Source organism: Barbatula barbatula (assembly GCF_947034865.1).
Source record: "Barbatula barbatula genome assembly, chromosome: 21".
Classification (NCBI taxonomy): domain Eukaryota; kingdom Metazoa; phylum Chordata; class Actinopteri; order Cypriniformes; family Nemacheilidae; genus Barbatula; species Barbatula barbatula.
The window spans coordinates 3,484,955-3,501,417 of record NC_136784.1 but is presented as its reverse complement, the minus strand read 5'-3'; the positions used below and the strand labels follow the sequence as shown (position 1 = coordinate 3,501,417).

Below are 16,463 nucleotides of genomic sequence, written 5' to 3'. Positions count from 1 at the left end.
AAGAATAACAGACTTTATGTAACATAAGACAGTATATACACACATAAATCCAAGAGCGTTAGTCTTCCGAAACATTCCTATAAAGTGATAAAAAATTAATTTCGGACAGGTTTATAAAGATTCCGCTTAATCTGAATATACATATAAATCTCTCAAAAAGCAGCTTAGGTTTGTTAATAGCAGTTTAAGTGTCTGAAAATTTAAGGCAATTTTGATTAATTTCAAAGCCATTACACCAAAATAGTTTCCTTTCTTTGTCTTGGCACAAAAGCTTAAGTTGCCATTTATATAGTGATTTTCATACATCACGACACGATATACAAGTTTTATTCAGAAGTTTAGTTCCGTGGAAGTCCTTCATTAGTGTGCAAACAAAGTGGTCAACGGCATCATTTACTCAACATCACATCATCTCAAACTCACATGACTTTCTTCTCTGGAAACACAAGAGACATTCTCAGGAATGCTGTTGGTTCCCCATACAATGGAAGTGAATGGGGAGTCCAGCTGTCAATCAACCTCTGTGCTGAAATTTAGTTTGTGATTCGAGGCTTTGGAATAACTACAAAAAAAATTAAAAAATAAAAGTACCATTTGTGAATATGCACCATTTTTAACTTTGTATGTTTATATTCCATGTAGTTCAAATCCTTCATAAATGTTCCCTACAAACAACTGGAAATTCAGTAATACAAAAAAACGTCAAATTAAAACAAACTTATCATTACACTCATAAACACAGAGCAAAAATATAAACAAAAGCAAGTCTAATGTAGGAAAAAGGTTGACAAATCTTCAAAGACTGCTTTTGATCTGTAACACTTTTTTGGGTCTAGCTTCAACCACCGATCGGTCAAAAACATACACGACATCACTTCCTGTGGGACAGCCCACAACAGTTTTTCACCGTTTACATTCATGTTGTGCTGAAATCACTTAAGTTGTATCACTCTTTTTAATAGAAATAAAGAGCAGCAGTCTTTCATGTCTACTTCATCATGACTATTATTACTAGACAATAATAATAATAATGTGCTAACAGTTGGTGGTCTGGAGTGGCGTTTCAGTCAGGATAGATGTGATGCTCTTTGATTCCGAGTAACCGTCTTCTTCTTCAGAACTCAGCGTGGACCCCAAAGCTGGGCGTCGGGTCTGGACTTTCCTCCTATCAAACAGATAAACACACAAACCCAGAGTTAAAGAAAACAGGTATTCATAGATCAAGACTAGAAAGAGCAGAGTCTGGTGCGTGCAGGTGAATGGCTTACGCTGCGAGAGCACTCCCTAGTGGGCAACATCACAACCCACTAATATATACTTATTTAACAAAACTTTTAAAACAGTGTAGTTGACCAAAAATACTTATATCCATACATTTCACCGTTTTCGACATTTAAGGTATAGTTTGCTATAGTTTTCCAGGCCTTTTATTCCAAACAAAATCACGTGCATTTTAAAACAACATGAGGCTTCGTAAACGACACACTTTTCATCTAAATAAACAATCGTATGTTTTCTGAACTCATCACACACTTAAGCTCGTTCTCCAGCGTGTTCACTTTGGTGTGCAGAATCTCCTGCAGCTCCCGATGCTCCTCAAGCTCTCGCAGAATCTTCCGTCTGATGCCCTCCAGACGCTCAACCTCCCCTTCGCTCTCATCCACCTGACGCTTCAGAGCCTTCACCCGCAGAGACAGCTGAAGAGACATACAACAGTTTACATGCACCGGCGCACAAACTCTTCCACCCAACTGTCTCCGCTCATCACTTCTATTCTGAAATACATTCAGGGCATTTTTGGGTCACTCGTAACCTCTTTGACTTAACGTGAGATGATGTATGTGCTTGCCTGGTCTCTTTGTTCAGCGTGTTGATTTCTCTCCTGGTCCAGGGTTGCAGTCACATCCTTAAGCTTTCTGTCCAATCTCTTCTGAGACGCCAGAATTGTGTTTTTCTCTCTAAATAAACAGCCAACGGATGATGTTGGTTCAAGTGTGAGGCTATAAGAAAATGATGTTACTGGTGTGTGTTGAGTACCTCTCTTCGCTGCACAATCTGTCCTCGAGCTCCTGAACTTTGTTTTCTAACAGTGTGAGTCCAGCGGAAGGTCGAGTCTGAGTACCCAGATCAGCCAAACGAGACTTAAACTCCTTCACCTGAAACAAAGACAGAACATGTGCTGATAATGAGAAACAAATGTATCAGAAGCATAATAAAGTATTTAAAACATATTCAAGTATATGAAGTGATGTATTTCACACATACAGGTCACAACAATGGACTGCTATTCAAAGAGTTTGATGGCATAGTGACATATCATCCACTATACAAGGGACACTAATGCATCATCCTATACAAAATATCATTTAACAAAAGCCATAAAAACTCTCAAGCTTGTGTTCATGTATGTGTGAATGTGTATTATATGATTTCACTTTGTGTGTGTGCCTGTCGGTCTGATCCATTCGTATTCATCACAAGGCCGTTTGTGTGTTTGTGTGTGTACCTGTCTCTCCAAGGCGCTTTTATCCATCTCAAGGTCATGTCTTGCTGAACGTTCCTGCAACAGTTCAGAGCGGAGCTGATCCACCTGAGATACAAAACACAGGCAGCTTAAATGTTTATCACTGCTATGTCACATTACTGTAGCTCAAAATAATATTTATTATCAAATCAATATAATAATACGATAAACAGCACATTTAACTAGCAGTTACATTTCTAGAATTGTATGATATGTGCATGTTTTAACAAATGAAAAAACACCCGAAGACATAAATACACTTTTGTTGCTTTTAGTCCATTCGCTACTAATGATATAAAGGTCCTTTGTAATTTTTTGGAGGCTATATTGACAGAAATGCAATACAATTTTCATAACTATGTCTTCAGAGGTGTATAAAACCTTACATAATGAAGGGGTCCCTTTGCATGGAATTAGCCATGTTGTTTCTAAAGTAGCCCTAACCGGACAAACGACATCTTAGTCCTGTGTCAACCACCGTAGTACTTCAAAAGGGAGGGGGATGGAGCGAGCCGCTGGTTGCAATTCGCAACCTCACCACCAGATGTCACAATGTCATTTAATGTGAACTTCAGGTGAGTGTGTGCGTACCTGCTCCCTGCTTCGAGTGATGCGTTCATTCAGTAAATCTGTTCCACTTCTCTCCTCTTCCAGTTCGATCTCTAATGTTTTCACTTTGTCCTGAAACATGCACACAAATGACATGAATGTTCGTTTACATCCCCCCCGAAACCATCCAAATAAACAGCCCTCAGTTTTTGGCTCTCGATACAACATGCATCACAGTGCTAAACGTAACTAGTCAATTCTGTCCTGATGAATTTCAGAGCCTTGTTCTTTCATTCTATGTTCATACACACACCTCGAGCTGACGCATCTCCCTGCTGTGATCTGTGTGTGAACTTCTCTTGGTCTCCATCTCGCTCTCCATGTTCTTGAGACGGCTGCTCAGCAGCTCTTTGTCCAGCTGAGCGCTGTCTCTCTCCTCTGAGCATGATAAGAGATCTTTCTTCAGACGAGACACCTGAGACACACACAAAGCAATGAGTTCAGCATCATCTATACGAAACCACTATATTCTCACATCCACTAATGAAAAATTCCTTTTACGCCGTGCGCTCAAGTTATGCAATGAATTTATAAATACTGTATAATCTTCTGTTAATCTTCCATATTGCTGTTGTGTTCGACATGAGCTCACCTCCTCCTGAGTGGTTTTGTTAATGGCCTGAGATCTCTGTAGCTCGGTTAGTCTGTCTTTACCGAGTCTCTGAGCCTCCAGGAGCTCTCGGCGAGAACGATCTTTGAACTCATCCAACTGAGACTGAAGAACCTGTACAGACTGACGTGAATCTCCCATCATAGTTTCCATCTAACAGAGAGAGAGCATTGTGTTTGTTAATACACAGTATTTCTCTTATCACTATTTTTAAATAAAGCTGTGAATTATTTGTGAAGACACACCTCCTTATTGATCTTCTCCAGCGATCGGTCCAGCAGTCTTTTCTGGTCCTCCAGGTCGCTCTTGCCGCGTCTCAGAGCTTCTCTCTCCCTCTCCCTCTCCTCCAGCCGCCGGCTGATCTCGTCCTTCTCCTGCCCAAGACGTGACACCATGCGCCGGGACTCCTCCAGCTGGTTCCTCATGCTTCGGTTCTCCTCCTCCAGCACGTCAGAGGAGCTGTCAGGAACGCTGGATTGCAGACGTGTCTGGAGAAGATCAGTGTCATTAGCAGACTGAGCGAATGGAAATAGTTTTATAGACAAATTTCTTGCAATTTGTTCCTCTGAGTTTTTGTATGCATGTGCATTTACCATGCGATCGATTCTCGCTCTCAAACGAGTGTTGTCCTCTTGAAGTTCCAGGTTGCTTCCGGTATTCTTAGACGACTCAGAAGCGGAGGTCTGCAACAAACAGACAATGTGAGTGAGTTTTTCCCCTATTAGAAGATATATTCACCATCATGATTCCATTCACATACCTGCGATGTCTTCTCCAAAGCTTTCGTGAGTTCATCTTTGTCTTTCTTTGATTGGTCTTTTAGTATGTCGATCTCCATCCGTAGTGCCTTTTCTCGCTCCTCATTGGCTCTTGTCAATGAACTGAGCTCCTCCCCCTTCTTCCTCATCTCTGCATTCTGTCTGTCCAGATCTGAATGAGCCGTTTTCAAATCCTCTTGGCAGCGCCGCAGCACCTGAAGAGTAAAGAAAATTGTTGTGTGCATTGTTATGCAATAAAACTGGATAGTAGACAAATGCTATACAGAAACCGTTTTATAATGTTTATTAAAGAAACATGTTTATGTATCTAACCTCTGTGAAAGGGTTTGAATCGGTTTCATCTGCTTGTTTTTTTACTGCGAGCAGTTTCTCTTCAAGTTGCTTTTTGTCTTGCTGAGCTTGCAGAAGTCTGTGCAACATGGGGACACAAATTAAAACAAACACACAATACTACATCCACTAAACAAATCTGATCAAGTCGTGGTCAAGTCTGATTGCTTCATAAGATTTGGCATATTAGTACAAAAGATCAAGGACTGTTTTGTAACATTTGTTAAAACAGGCCAGCACGGAGAGTGAGATTAAAGGATTTGTTTTGATTAGTCTTAAATAGACGAAATGTCGGTAGTTTTCGTCAAATTTCCAAATAACAGATTCGAATTTAGTGTGTCAGAGTGAGGCAGATATTTGACAGATTTTGATCAATAACAGGTTATTAGTTCAAATGATTCATTTATGCCCAGGTGACTGTAGACATGCGTCTACAAGAATCATTCTCACTTCTGAAGTGCGCTGTGCTGCTCTCGCCTGGTGAATGAGAACCAGAAGTAAATGCGTGCATCAGAAAAACAACAATTAACATGCAAACAAACACACAACGACAATGTATGACGGGACTCAAATAATGAATACAATTATGCCATTCGGACAAGGTAAAGACATGTTTTAATACGTTTACGTTTTGAATGCATCTTATCTGCTAACATACATCATTTAAAATGAAGTGTAATCTCAAATATGTGGATTAGATACAGGTTATATAAATGATGTAACTATTACAGGCTCTAACGTATGTGACTTTCTTTCATCTGCAGAACATGGAAAAAGATCATTTGAAGAATGTTGGTAACCGAACCATGGCGGTACCCATTCACTTCAAACGGTTTTGTGGTCATGCAATAGAAGATAATGGGTACCGCCGTTGTTCAGTTATCCATATTCTTCAAAATATCATCTTTCGTGTTATGGAGATGAAAGAAACTCATACAGGGCGAGTTAACGATGACATCATTTTTACCTTTGGGTGAACTATCACTTTAGGTTTCAAGAAAATGTGATGTGTGTTGTACATTTTAATCCAGAGGATCAGACCACAAAAGATTATTGCAGAACATTATATGATGAATTGCTTGAGATGACATTTCATGTAAATAATGGGAGTTGGTCACAAGATTGTTCGGGTATGATAACAACTTCGTCATCTGACTCCTTTGACAAATATGGACTTGCACCTTGAAGCGACGTCTTTCGCTTTTAAAAGACAAAAGATTATATTTAATTCAGAGAGTTTCTATCTGTGACCACCCCAACCCCAAAAAAACGTATTATTAGCTCCATAATACATGCTTAAGCTCATTTTAAAAAGCTATTAGTGTTCATTTATATATTTCCCAAACTCCTATATTTATTGGTGTGTTTTATACATTTGCCCTGGTCCCCAGCTGAAAACAAAATCCTTGCTATGGTTCGATATTGAGCATTGCAATACCAGTGCAATATTCAGTGGGTGTTCATAGACCCTTGCAACTTACTCTTGGTTAGCAGAACTGAACTTTTCTTTCCAGTGGTCGCTCTGATCTTTGTAACTCTCCAGCTCCTCCTCCAGAGCCAAGATGGAGGCGTTTACATTCTCACGTTCTTCCTCGATCTCCAGCTGAGACTGCAGAGATTGTCAGACATAGGAGCAGGTGAGGGGAGGTGGTAAAAGTGACAAACTTGCACAGAATGGACAGAAAACTAATTTTAACATAAACCACGGGCCTTTCTCACATATATCGGTCTGTTTGTGTACACTGTACCTGTGAGACAGTCTCCATGCTCTGACGTAACGTAACCATGTCTTGACTGTACTGCTCCCTGAGGGTCTCCATCTCTTTATCATGTGACTCCACCTCATCCTTCAGCGCTCCTTTCAGAGCGGTGAGCTCTCGCTCTCTCTGTCTCACGGTGTCCTCCAGTTTCTGTCTCAGCATCCGACCCTCGGACAGCTCTGCCTGCACCGTCATCAAATCCTGCACAGAGAGAGAGAGACATACAGTATAGTGAGATAAAGCAACATGGAGAGACAGACAAAGACATACAGAGAGAAAGACAGATATATATAGACTGATGGACGGAAAGAGAGAGAGAGAGAGTGAGAGAGAGACAGATAGTTAGACATACCGATAGACAGAGAAATAGACAGACAGGCGGACGGACAGAGATAGAGACAGACAGATAGTTAGACAGACAAACGGATATACGCAGACAGACAGATAGATGGACAAACAGAAAGACAAGACAGATAGGCAAAGAGAGATTTACAGAGAGAAAGACAGACATATAGACAGACAGAGAGACAGAGAGACAGACTGATAGACAGAGAAACAGACAGGCAGAAAGATCTATGGATAGACAGACAGATAGGCAGAAATGCTTCTAGATAGATAGACAGACAGATAGGCAGAAAGACCTATGGATAGACAGACATGGAGATGCACGGAGAGAAGGACAGATGGATAGACAGACAGAGAGAGAGATAGACTGTTGGATAGACAGACAGAGAGAGAAAGACAAATATATAGACAGAGCGATAGAGAGACAGACAAGGAGAGATACAGATGTATAAACAGACAGTGAGATAGACAGACAGACAGATAGATAGAGATATAAACAGACAGACAGGGAACAAAGAGACACTGTACTTTCAGTAGGTGCTTTGGCGATACTGAATTTTGTAAAACTTTAACAATAAAGTTCATACTAGCTGCAATGTGTCTGACTGTGGAGACGTTCTCCTGAGCTCTTCCTGAAGCTGAGCTAACTGATCCTCCTGCTGCTGTAAGCGAGACCCCGCCCTCTCTCTCTCCATCCTCAGCTCCATCAATCTAAAGACAGAAAGAACACATGAACTCAATTTAAACATCACATCATTACAGACTGTAAGAAAAAGGCCACACTTACTGGTCCTGAACTTCCACAAGTTCTCTTTTGCTCTTGTCCAGCATCTGCTGAAGCTGTGTGTTCTTGTCGAAAGCCTGTTCCAATTCGGTCTTTATATTGCTGTCGGTCACTAGAATCTGAGGACCCTTTGAGACACCAAAAGCCAACAATGATACTTTACTTCAACTATCAAACAAGAATCTTCTACCATTATAGAGCAAGCCCTGAATATAACCTGATAATAAATGTAGTGGAATAATGGTTTTAACTTTGGCTTTATTTGACCTTTCATGACCCGTGTTCTGTAGCTTACAAGTATGATCTAAGGACTATGCACACTTCATACGTCAGAAACATCTTGAATTTACCCTCAGGAATCATGAATTCAATCTATCTACACTACATTGATCTAAATGTCGATCAAAAGTATCACCACAAAACATTACGTATGTTTACGTGAGACTAGTCTGATAACATCACTTATTAAGTTTGTCCATGCAAAACTTGTCTAGAGTAGTACATCTCGTCATGCACGTATAATGTATGATTGCTGTTGCATGTGCAAAGCTACAACAACTAGTTGTGTATACTAAATACTTCATATTCATGCTTTGTAAGTGTACATCTGATTCCAAAAGGTTTTATTGTAAGTGCATATGTACAAACACCTGCACACCACGCAGGATCGTGAAACAAAACTTTATTTGAAACGTTAAAAAAACATGAACGCACAACACATATGCAGCTGTCCTCTGCTCAAATATCTCCGTCTTCTAGAATATCCCTTTCTATACGCATGTAGATGAGCAACCCCACACCACTGCTTCATACTACTGCTGTTGCCATCATTATATTGACCACACATTTAAAATGACCTCTTGTGGTCTTGCACCTTCACTTGTTTGAATGAAAAGGGAAAGCGTTAATGTCCTCTTGCAATCATTCTTCAACTAACTACTAAAACATGTAACCGCAGCAATGGATAAAAGACATTATTATGGTATTTGAATAATGCATTTAATAAACCATGAGAAATTAATTGAATTATTGCTCTGGGGTCGAGTTCACGCCGCCTCTCGCATGCACAAGTGTATCATAAAATATCTGCAAGAACTGTTGAGCGCGAAAGAACATGAAGATGAAACCGCAGAAAGAAAACATTGCTTACAAACTAGAAGCTGAAAATGATTTCATCTGTACAATGTTCCTAATCTGTTCATTTCCAATGTGATACACTTCACCAAAAAATGACAACAGGCTATTTTTAGAATTACATTATCATTACCAAGCATTTTTGTACTATTTACAAAAAGTATTCACAGTGTACCTACACAGAGAACATCAAACATTAAGGACGGTTTCACAGACCAGGCTTAAGGCTAGGCCCGGACTAAAATCAATGTTTGACCTGTCTTAACTGACTAAAGCTCGGCCAGAAATATCTTAAAATATATCAGTGCCATTGTTTTGTCTCAAGATGTACACCAGTAATGGATTTTTATAAAAGCGACATAAATAACTTAATTCAACAAAGGCATAGTCCTGGCTTAAGCTAAGCCGTGTCTGTGAAACCGGGCCTAAAAGTCTTCAAGTGCTGGGTGAGGTTTACTACACACTACTGCTCTTCATTAACAAGACACAATGTCTCCCAGCAAAATATCGTCCCAGCAACAGTTTATCATGCATGGACGAGCACTCAGTGAGATATGACACACAGAAGTAAGAGGCCGTACAGTGAGTCTCCATTACTATTGTAATCTAAACAGACATGTTGAGAGCCCCCGAGCCGAGGGGAAACCCTCCCTCACCGCTATCCATTTCCAGTTTAACTCAATTATTGATGGATCACAAAGGCTGAGCTCTCGTTCACGCGGCCCTAATCAGATTTCCTTGTTGAGACGACGGTTGCCAAGAGACCGCAGGAAGATATTTCACAGGTTATGCAAACACGCAGGCTCGTGATGCATCTATTTACAAGGACAAGACGAATTAACATATAGACACACATACTCTCTTTCTCCAAGAGTCTCACTTTAGCTATTTGATTCATTCTCTTTTTAATACACTTATTTTCCATAACTTCAAATCAAGGTAAAAAACAACTGGTAGGTTAGTCTCCTGGAAAAGTGCAAACAGTGTGTCTGTGGTGTGTCCATTTTGGTACAGAATTCTGACTGGAGGCGGGACTATCGATTTATCGCCGAGTGGCAAGCGTAGGCAGTGTTTTGGAAATAACTCATTCATTCAACGGACCACTTTTGAAACATGTTTGTCGATACAAGTGGCAAAAAACACAAACTTCTGGTTTAAAGTCAGAACACAACTAAGATCTGTATTTACCAGCATCACGTCTCATATTAAAAAAAAATATGAATGCATATGACTTCTATTTTACAGATAATTTTTCACATCTTTGCACTAGTACAGCAATGTCTTATTAGATCAAAAACTGTTTTTTTAAAGGTTTGCAATTTGTTTGGCCTTCCGTCTGAGAACACTGATCTCTTTCTCTCTTACCGAAGACACACGCATACTCACAATCATGCAAAACCAGGACCAATATGCAAACAATATCCACACACAAACCCTTTGTGATGTAGTGAACACAGTTGAACTCCACTGAATGCTGGGAAACTCAAACTGATGTATTGAACGCAAGCACGCTTACCTTAACCCCACAGAAACTCTCGTGAATAAGGTTCACTTTGCGTTTGATGGCAGTCTCACTCTCAACAGACCTAGTGTTGGAAAAAACAAGGACATTGAATAAAAAAATGGAAAAAGAAGATTTACATTGTCAAAAGAGAATGTGTGGTTACGTCCGAAATGGCATACTGTGACTTCAGGACTTATTTTCAGCTACTATCTTGTTGCCAGGGGCCCGTTGTTATGTGTTAACTAAAGTGTTTAAAGTTTTAGCACTTTGCTAAGGAGTTGCTATGGTGTTCTGGTGGTTGCTAAGCCATTGCTATGTGGTTTACCCCTACATTTTTTAGGCTGGCTTAAGCTTGGACTCGTTTCAATGAGCATCAATGATATTTTACATTTTAATCATACCCTTCTTTAAGAATGTTGTAAATTGCTTGTTTGGCCTGAGCATCATCTCCATTTGCGATTTCTGTACTCGAAGGCTGGCTCTTTATGAGGTCAGGGGTCACCTGAAAAGACATTTCAAAGATCTATAATTCTAATGGACATTAGATTAATAGTCATTAAGTGAAGGGAAAGTTCACCCAAAAATTTAAATCGTCATAATTTACTCACCCTCGAGTTGTTTGAAATATGTATACATTTCTTTGTTCTGATGAACAATTTGGAAGAATTTGAGTTTTTGGCCACCACTGACTAATAAATTACAATGTTAGTCAAAGGGCACCATAACTGTTCGCATTCCTAAATTCTTCAAAATATTATCTTTTGTGTTCAACAGAACAAAGAAAATATTCTACTATGGTCAACGGTGGCCAAGAACTGTTTGGTTACAAGCGTTCTTTCAAACATCTGTCTCTGTGTTCAAAACAAAGAAACTTGAAGGTGAGTAAATGATGACTTTTGGGATTTTTGGGTGAACTGTTCCTTTAAGCATTGTCAATTTTGGAGACAGAGAGGGGTGAATATAATACCCATGTCTTGCAAGTTTTACCCAAAAAATGGAGAAACTATAAACTTACCGGTTTCTTTGGTAGAGCAGGTGCCGTCTCCTTAGGAACAAACAATTTTGGTGATGGGTTGAATGCAGGCGGTTTGGAATTAGGTATGGCGGTCACTTTAGCGACAGATGTTGACTCTCGCCCCAGACTGCTCGCTACAGGTTTAGATGAGCTGAGTTTGGGCCCTGAAGCTGATGTAATAGGAGCATAGGGATTTATAGTTGGGGAAGACGGTGGAGGGGGTTGTTCGTCGTTGGGTTTGTTGAGCGCATCCATACTTTGACTCAACACCCGGTTGTCAAAGCGAGGCCGAGATTGTGCGTCTGAAGTGGGAGCGTCACTAGAACCAGTGCCACCGAACCGGCTGATGAGTTTATTAATGGGAGCTAATGATTTGGTGTCAATAGCTTGTGCTGGTTCTTCACCCAATGATCCATTTAGCCCCGTCCCGTTCAGAATACCACCGATCCCATTCTGCTTGACCTTCCGAAGCCCCGCTTCGTTGTAATAATAATTGTCCTTGCTCTCCACCTTTGGAGCTGATGTAGATGGGGTGAGACGCTCGGTAGTCCTAGCCTCAACTTCTCCTTGGTTCCCCGCTTGTCCGTCGCCAGGCGGCCTCTTTAAAGGACTCCCAAATTCCTCTTCTGGAGAACTAGCTGTGAGATCTTGGGGAGTTCGAGCACCTTCCCTTAGTTCTGGATACAAACTGCTGTATGGAGAGGTCCGAGAGACAATTGGGGGCAAGCTCTGGGTCTGTTGGGTCTTCAACTGTACCCCATAAGAGTCTCCCTTTTGTCCATCCTGGAGCACCACGTACGGCTGTCCAGAAATTCCTTGCACCCGTACGGCTACTCCATACTTGGAGGACGAAGGAGTTCCATTGCTGACAACTCCACTGGCCAGTCGACTCCTGTCTGGGAATCCCCCACCGTCGTCATCCAGATCTTTGATGAAGCGGATCTGGACACCGTAGTCCAGAGGGGTCTTCCTGTCTGTTGAGAGTGAGCTCATTCTGGCTTTCTGTGAGACGAAGACAAAGAAAGAATGTGTCATTACAGTCTAGCATAAATACAATTAAAATATTACATTATATATTAAAGGTCCAGTGTATGAAATTTAGCAATGGAGAGGTCGCGAATTGCAACCAATGGCTTACTCTACCCCTCCCTTTCAAAGCACTGCGGTGGCTGACACAGGACTAAGATGTCGTTACGTTTAGACACTTCATTATATTGCATTTCTTTCAGTGGATGCTACAAAAAGAATATCACACAGCACCTTTAACTAATATACTGAATACATTAAAGGGATATTTCAGAGCCAAAAAATAATTTCCCCATGTTTTGCCCACCCTCAAGGCATCCTGACTAAATATGACTTTCTTTTTAAAGAATACTGTAGTCAGAGTTATATTTCCACGTAGGGGTGGGCAAAATGACCAAATCTGTATTTCACAGAATGAGTAATAATATCCCATTGAAATTCTATATTTTTTACCTAGTTTTCTAAGAATTGACTTATTTATTATAGTTCATTATAGTTCATTTGAATGCTCACCATAGTTATAATGTAGGCAAGTTATGAAAACATACTAAAGATATCCAATTAAGAACAGATAATGAGACTTTTAATTTTTTATCTTCTGGCTATATCATATCTATACAGTAGAAAGACAGACAACATGTCTAACAACAAAGTATGAATATTTGCACAAACAAAGAGAGTACAAAATATGACTGATGTTATAAACTGGTGTTCATGGAGTCTGTATTGTAGGTCTTTATCGCTCTCTATGAGATGCACATTTTTAGTGTGTTGTAACTCTCTGTCTTTTGGTCATTGCACATTTCAATGCAAGTTTCGCCTCGTGAACCCGAGGCTTCTTTTTCTGGCAAATGACAGTGATGAAAGCTCCCACACAGAGAAGGCACCATCTTGGAACCAAAAGAAAATGCCATGTTTCTCACCGGAAAAACAAGCCTCAGGTTCACTCGCCGCCGCGGGATAACGGAAGCTAGACATCAATGTTAATAGTGCTGTCAATATGGATATTTAACACATCAATGTCATTCAGAAGACCTTCAGCGGAGGCGGCGCCGTGTTGAGCAATTCTTTGATCGATGGATGCACTTTTCGGAGCTTCAAAAAATCAACATCCATTCACTCCCATTCTACCACTTGGAAGTAAAATTATATGTGCTATTATAACTTCAACAGCATTATTCTTCTAGAAAAAAGTAATATTCAGTTAGGATGCCTTAAGGGTGAGTAAAATATGGGGAAATTTTGTGTTGGCTCTGACATACGCCTTTAAGATTTTTTTAAGCACTAGCTGGATTGTTTGGGGCATATAACTGAAGAACACATAAAAGTGTAAAATTAGGGTTAAAGGTACAGAATGAGGATTGAGGAGGCACAACGTGAGATACAAGATCAGTGAGCAATGCATGTATTATTTCAAAATGCTAATTGTGTGTATAAAGTGTATTAAACCAACTTGTTTTTTACCAACTTGCATGGATTCGATTGCCTTCAAACTTATCCCTATGTCAGACAAACTGAATGAACAAAATGCAAGCTACACGGTATGTCCCATAAAACATTGAATTCATGCCAACCTCTCTTACTTCTCAATACAGCGGCACATTAACGCAAATGGTAATGTGAAGCAGTTTTGTATGTGATACAGCTACACGATATCAGCCCTGTTATCGAGAGTCTTCTACATTTGAAAAGAGAGAGATATTATTTGCTTGAGACAAACAGGTGTGCCCGCTGGTAGGAGCAGGTTCTGGCACATTCCACCCTGCTTCCGGTCTTCCCATTTTCCTGGAACACAGTTCCTGATCAGAAAGGAGCGCTACTTTTAGCCGCGAAGACAACATTCTTAACATGACATCAGAGCACTGTGCAACACCCATGACATATATGTGATCAAAGATGTTGCGTTTAATCTTGATGGTGGACGGAGCTACTTGTGTATTGTTCCATACACTGTTGTACAAAACCAGTGATGCGACAAACATCCACAGCTATGCAAAGTATCGTCTAAAGCTTCAATTCCTTCTTTTTCTTCTCTCACACAGCGGTGTGTGTGTATCGCTCGAGGCCTTTTTATCCTCAATTATTGAATTAATTGAGAATCATAAGAGTTGGGTGTGTTAAAAGTACCATGTTGCTTCCTATGTTAACACAACATGCACCAAGTGTAGCCTTACGGGCAATAATCCCGAAATGACTGAACGAAACTAATACAACAGTCAATAAACATCAGACTATCAATGAATAACCTGGAGAAACGGGGGTCTGGTTACATTATAACTGTCAGCGTCCCCTTTGAAGCATTAGGTCCGATTAGCTACTCAAAGTTAGTCATTGTCTTCCTCACACACACTAGATTCCAAGCATTCCTGCAAAAACGAATCCCACCATGTGATTTCTCACTAGTTACAGGAGCGTATTAAGTATAGGAAAGTGCACATTGTCGGATTAAATACGCATATGTGTAGAAATGGTTTGTTTTTGAGATAAAGTGCTAGGAATACATCTCACACCGTCAAAGGGGGTCTCCTTTAAAATGTGGGCCATTCACTTTTGTGCATGTGTGGGTTCTTCAATTATCGCTTTTGCTCATTTGTACAATTCCCTATAGCCAACTATTTCAATCGAATGCCGAGCACTGGGTCTGACCCGGCATCAGACAGTATGTTGGTTCAGAGAGGAATGTTACGAGACAGGATTGACAGCTCTCCGCGCTACATTTTTCCTTTCACTGCACATACATGGGTTATAAAGATACACTAAAGTTACCTGTTATATAGTGTGATTAAAAGGAATAGTCCTGTTAACATTTACTAACCACGTGTCGTTCCAGTTTGATATGGATGCACTCTGTAAAAAGATGTTTAAGGATTATAATAACAGATGCACTGACATTCCCCAATTGCACGTGTGTGACTTAACACGAAAAAGCCCAGAACGTGCCTGTAGGACATGGCAATGTCTTAAGGGAGACGTATAATTTACCTCCACGGTTGGATAAATAACTACGTTAACATCATTATTATTGCAACATCTCAAAAGTACATTTAATATTTTACTTTTTTAGGAAGAGAGCATTTTTGTGCCAATCAGATCTTTTTGTGCAATTGACACTCCAGTGTGTTCCAGTTACACTGTTAGAAATAACCACGAGCTAAATATTAAATTACACTGACACTTTAGTGGCTCTCTTTGTCCTTGCGTTTCTCTGTTTACAGATGTGACTTACACGAGCGAAGAGAGAAACTGCAGGATGAAACTTTCCAGAAGTGACATCGCTGTTTAAATTGCGTCACACCCACCCAGCGAGTCAGTCGGTATCGGTAGCGACAAAACCAGTTGCACTTCAGGCTACTTTTAATGTTGACGTTACATTTATGATGAGGTGAATGTTGCTTAACCTCTCTTATCGGATGTGTAATCCTGTATGTTGAAACGACGCATGTCCTCGAAACCCCTTTTTTTGTTTGGATAGTTAGAAAAGCAACTCGCCGTGTGTGACTATATTTACAACAACACGCCTTATTGTTTAACTGTGATCGAGATATCGTTCTTCCGGCGCAAACATCAAAGCAGAATCTGGATACATAATGACTTTCTCAAACAGACGCCAACCTGGATCACGGCATCTCTCTTCCTGCCCGCGACACAAAGCAACAGGTGTTTCTCCGCCTCGCTAAGCAAAACACAGACGTACATGTGAAGCCATGTGTGAGAAGAACTCTGGACGTAAAGCCAAGACCAAAAAAGCAAAATAGACCTCTGTGTAAACAATGGCATTCCATTCGCTTACCTGTTTAGTGAAAGCGTCCGTAATACCGGGTAACTTTAAGAGGGTCAACGCAATTTTGAAACCTTTTCTTGGTTTGGTCTCGATTTAAAAACTCCTTTGAGAACGATGATGGACAGTCCACGCCAAACTGTCAGTGCGTAACAACCTGTTGCCTATGCGCCATCGGTCCGCCCCTGCTGGACGCTCATTGGCCGGGCAGTTGCGTCAAGGTCGACCGATGGGAATTGATCATTGGCCGAGATCCAACGTCAAT

At 40.5% G+C, this 16,463-nt stretch overlaps 1 protein-coding gene across 3 annotated transcripts; it reads right to left on the bottom strand.

Moving 5' to 3' along the window:
- Positions 1-16,392, bottom strand: cgnb (cingulin b). Of its 3 annotated transcripts, XM_079484964.1 has the most exons (22): positions 16,211-16,368; positions 11,395-12,396; positions 10,781-10,881; positions 10,392-10,461; positions 7,745-7,869; positions 7,545-7,668; positions 6,601-6,813; positions 6,334-6,461; positions 5,303-5,329; positions 4,835-4,931; positions 4,504-4,716; positions 4,337-4,426; positions 3,989-4,231; positions 3,726-3,896; positions 3,387-3,548; positions 3,116-3,205; positions 2,507-2,590; positions 2,038-2,156; positions 1,850-1,958; positions 1,534-1,697; positions 1,041-1,165; positions 1-562 (listed from the first exon to the last, which is right to left on the bottom strand). In XM_079484964.1, the coding sequence occupies exons 2-22, from the start codon at positions 12,385-12,387 to the stop codon at positions 534-536; spliced, it is 3,477 nt and encodes a 1,158-aa protein (XP_079341090.1). In that variant the 5' UTR covers positions 12,388-12,396; positions 16,211-16,368; the 3' UTR covers positions 1-533. The 3 variants fall into 3 exon arrangements, with proteins under 3 accessions (XP_079341090.1, XP_079341091.1, XP_079341092.1); XM_079484965.1 differs by lacking the exon at positions 5,303-5,329 and having other exon boundaries at positions 16,211-16,392; XM_079484966.1 differs by lacking the exons at positions 1-562; positions 5,303-5,329 and having other exon boundaries at positions 571-1,165; positions 16,211-16,392.
- Positions 16,393-16,463: the final 71 nt, after the last annotated feature.

What these genes read in the sequence shown, in the direction of transcription:
- cgnb (XM_079484964.1), bottom strand. Translation starts at nt 12,387, where the DNA reads ATGAGCTCACTCTCAACAGACAGGAAGACCCCTCTGGACTACGGTGTC. An exon ending in AGTCAGACACATTGCAGCTA is followed by an intron (nt 6,814 to 7,544) that starts GTATGAACTTTA and finishes CTCTCTGTGCAG; the next exon opens with GATTTGATGACGGTGCAGGC. An exon ending in GAGCGAGAATCGATCGCATG is followed by an intron (nt 4,232 to 4,336) that starts GTAAATGCACAT and finishes GATCTTCTCCAG; the next exon opens with ACACGTCTGCAATCCAGCGT.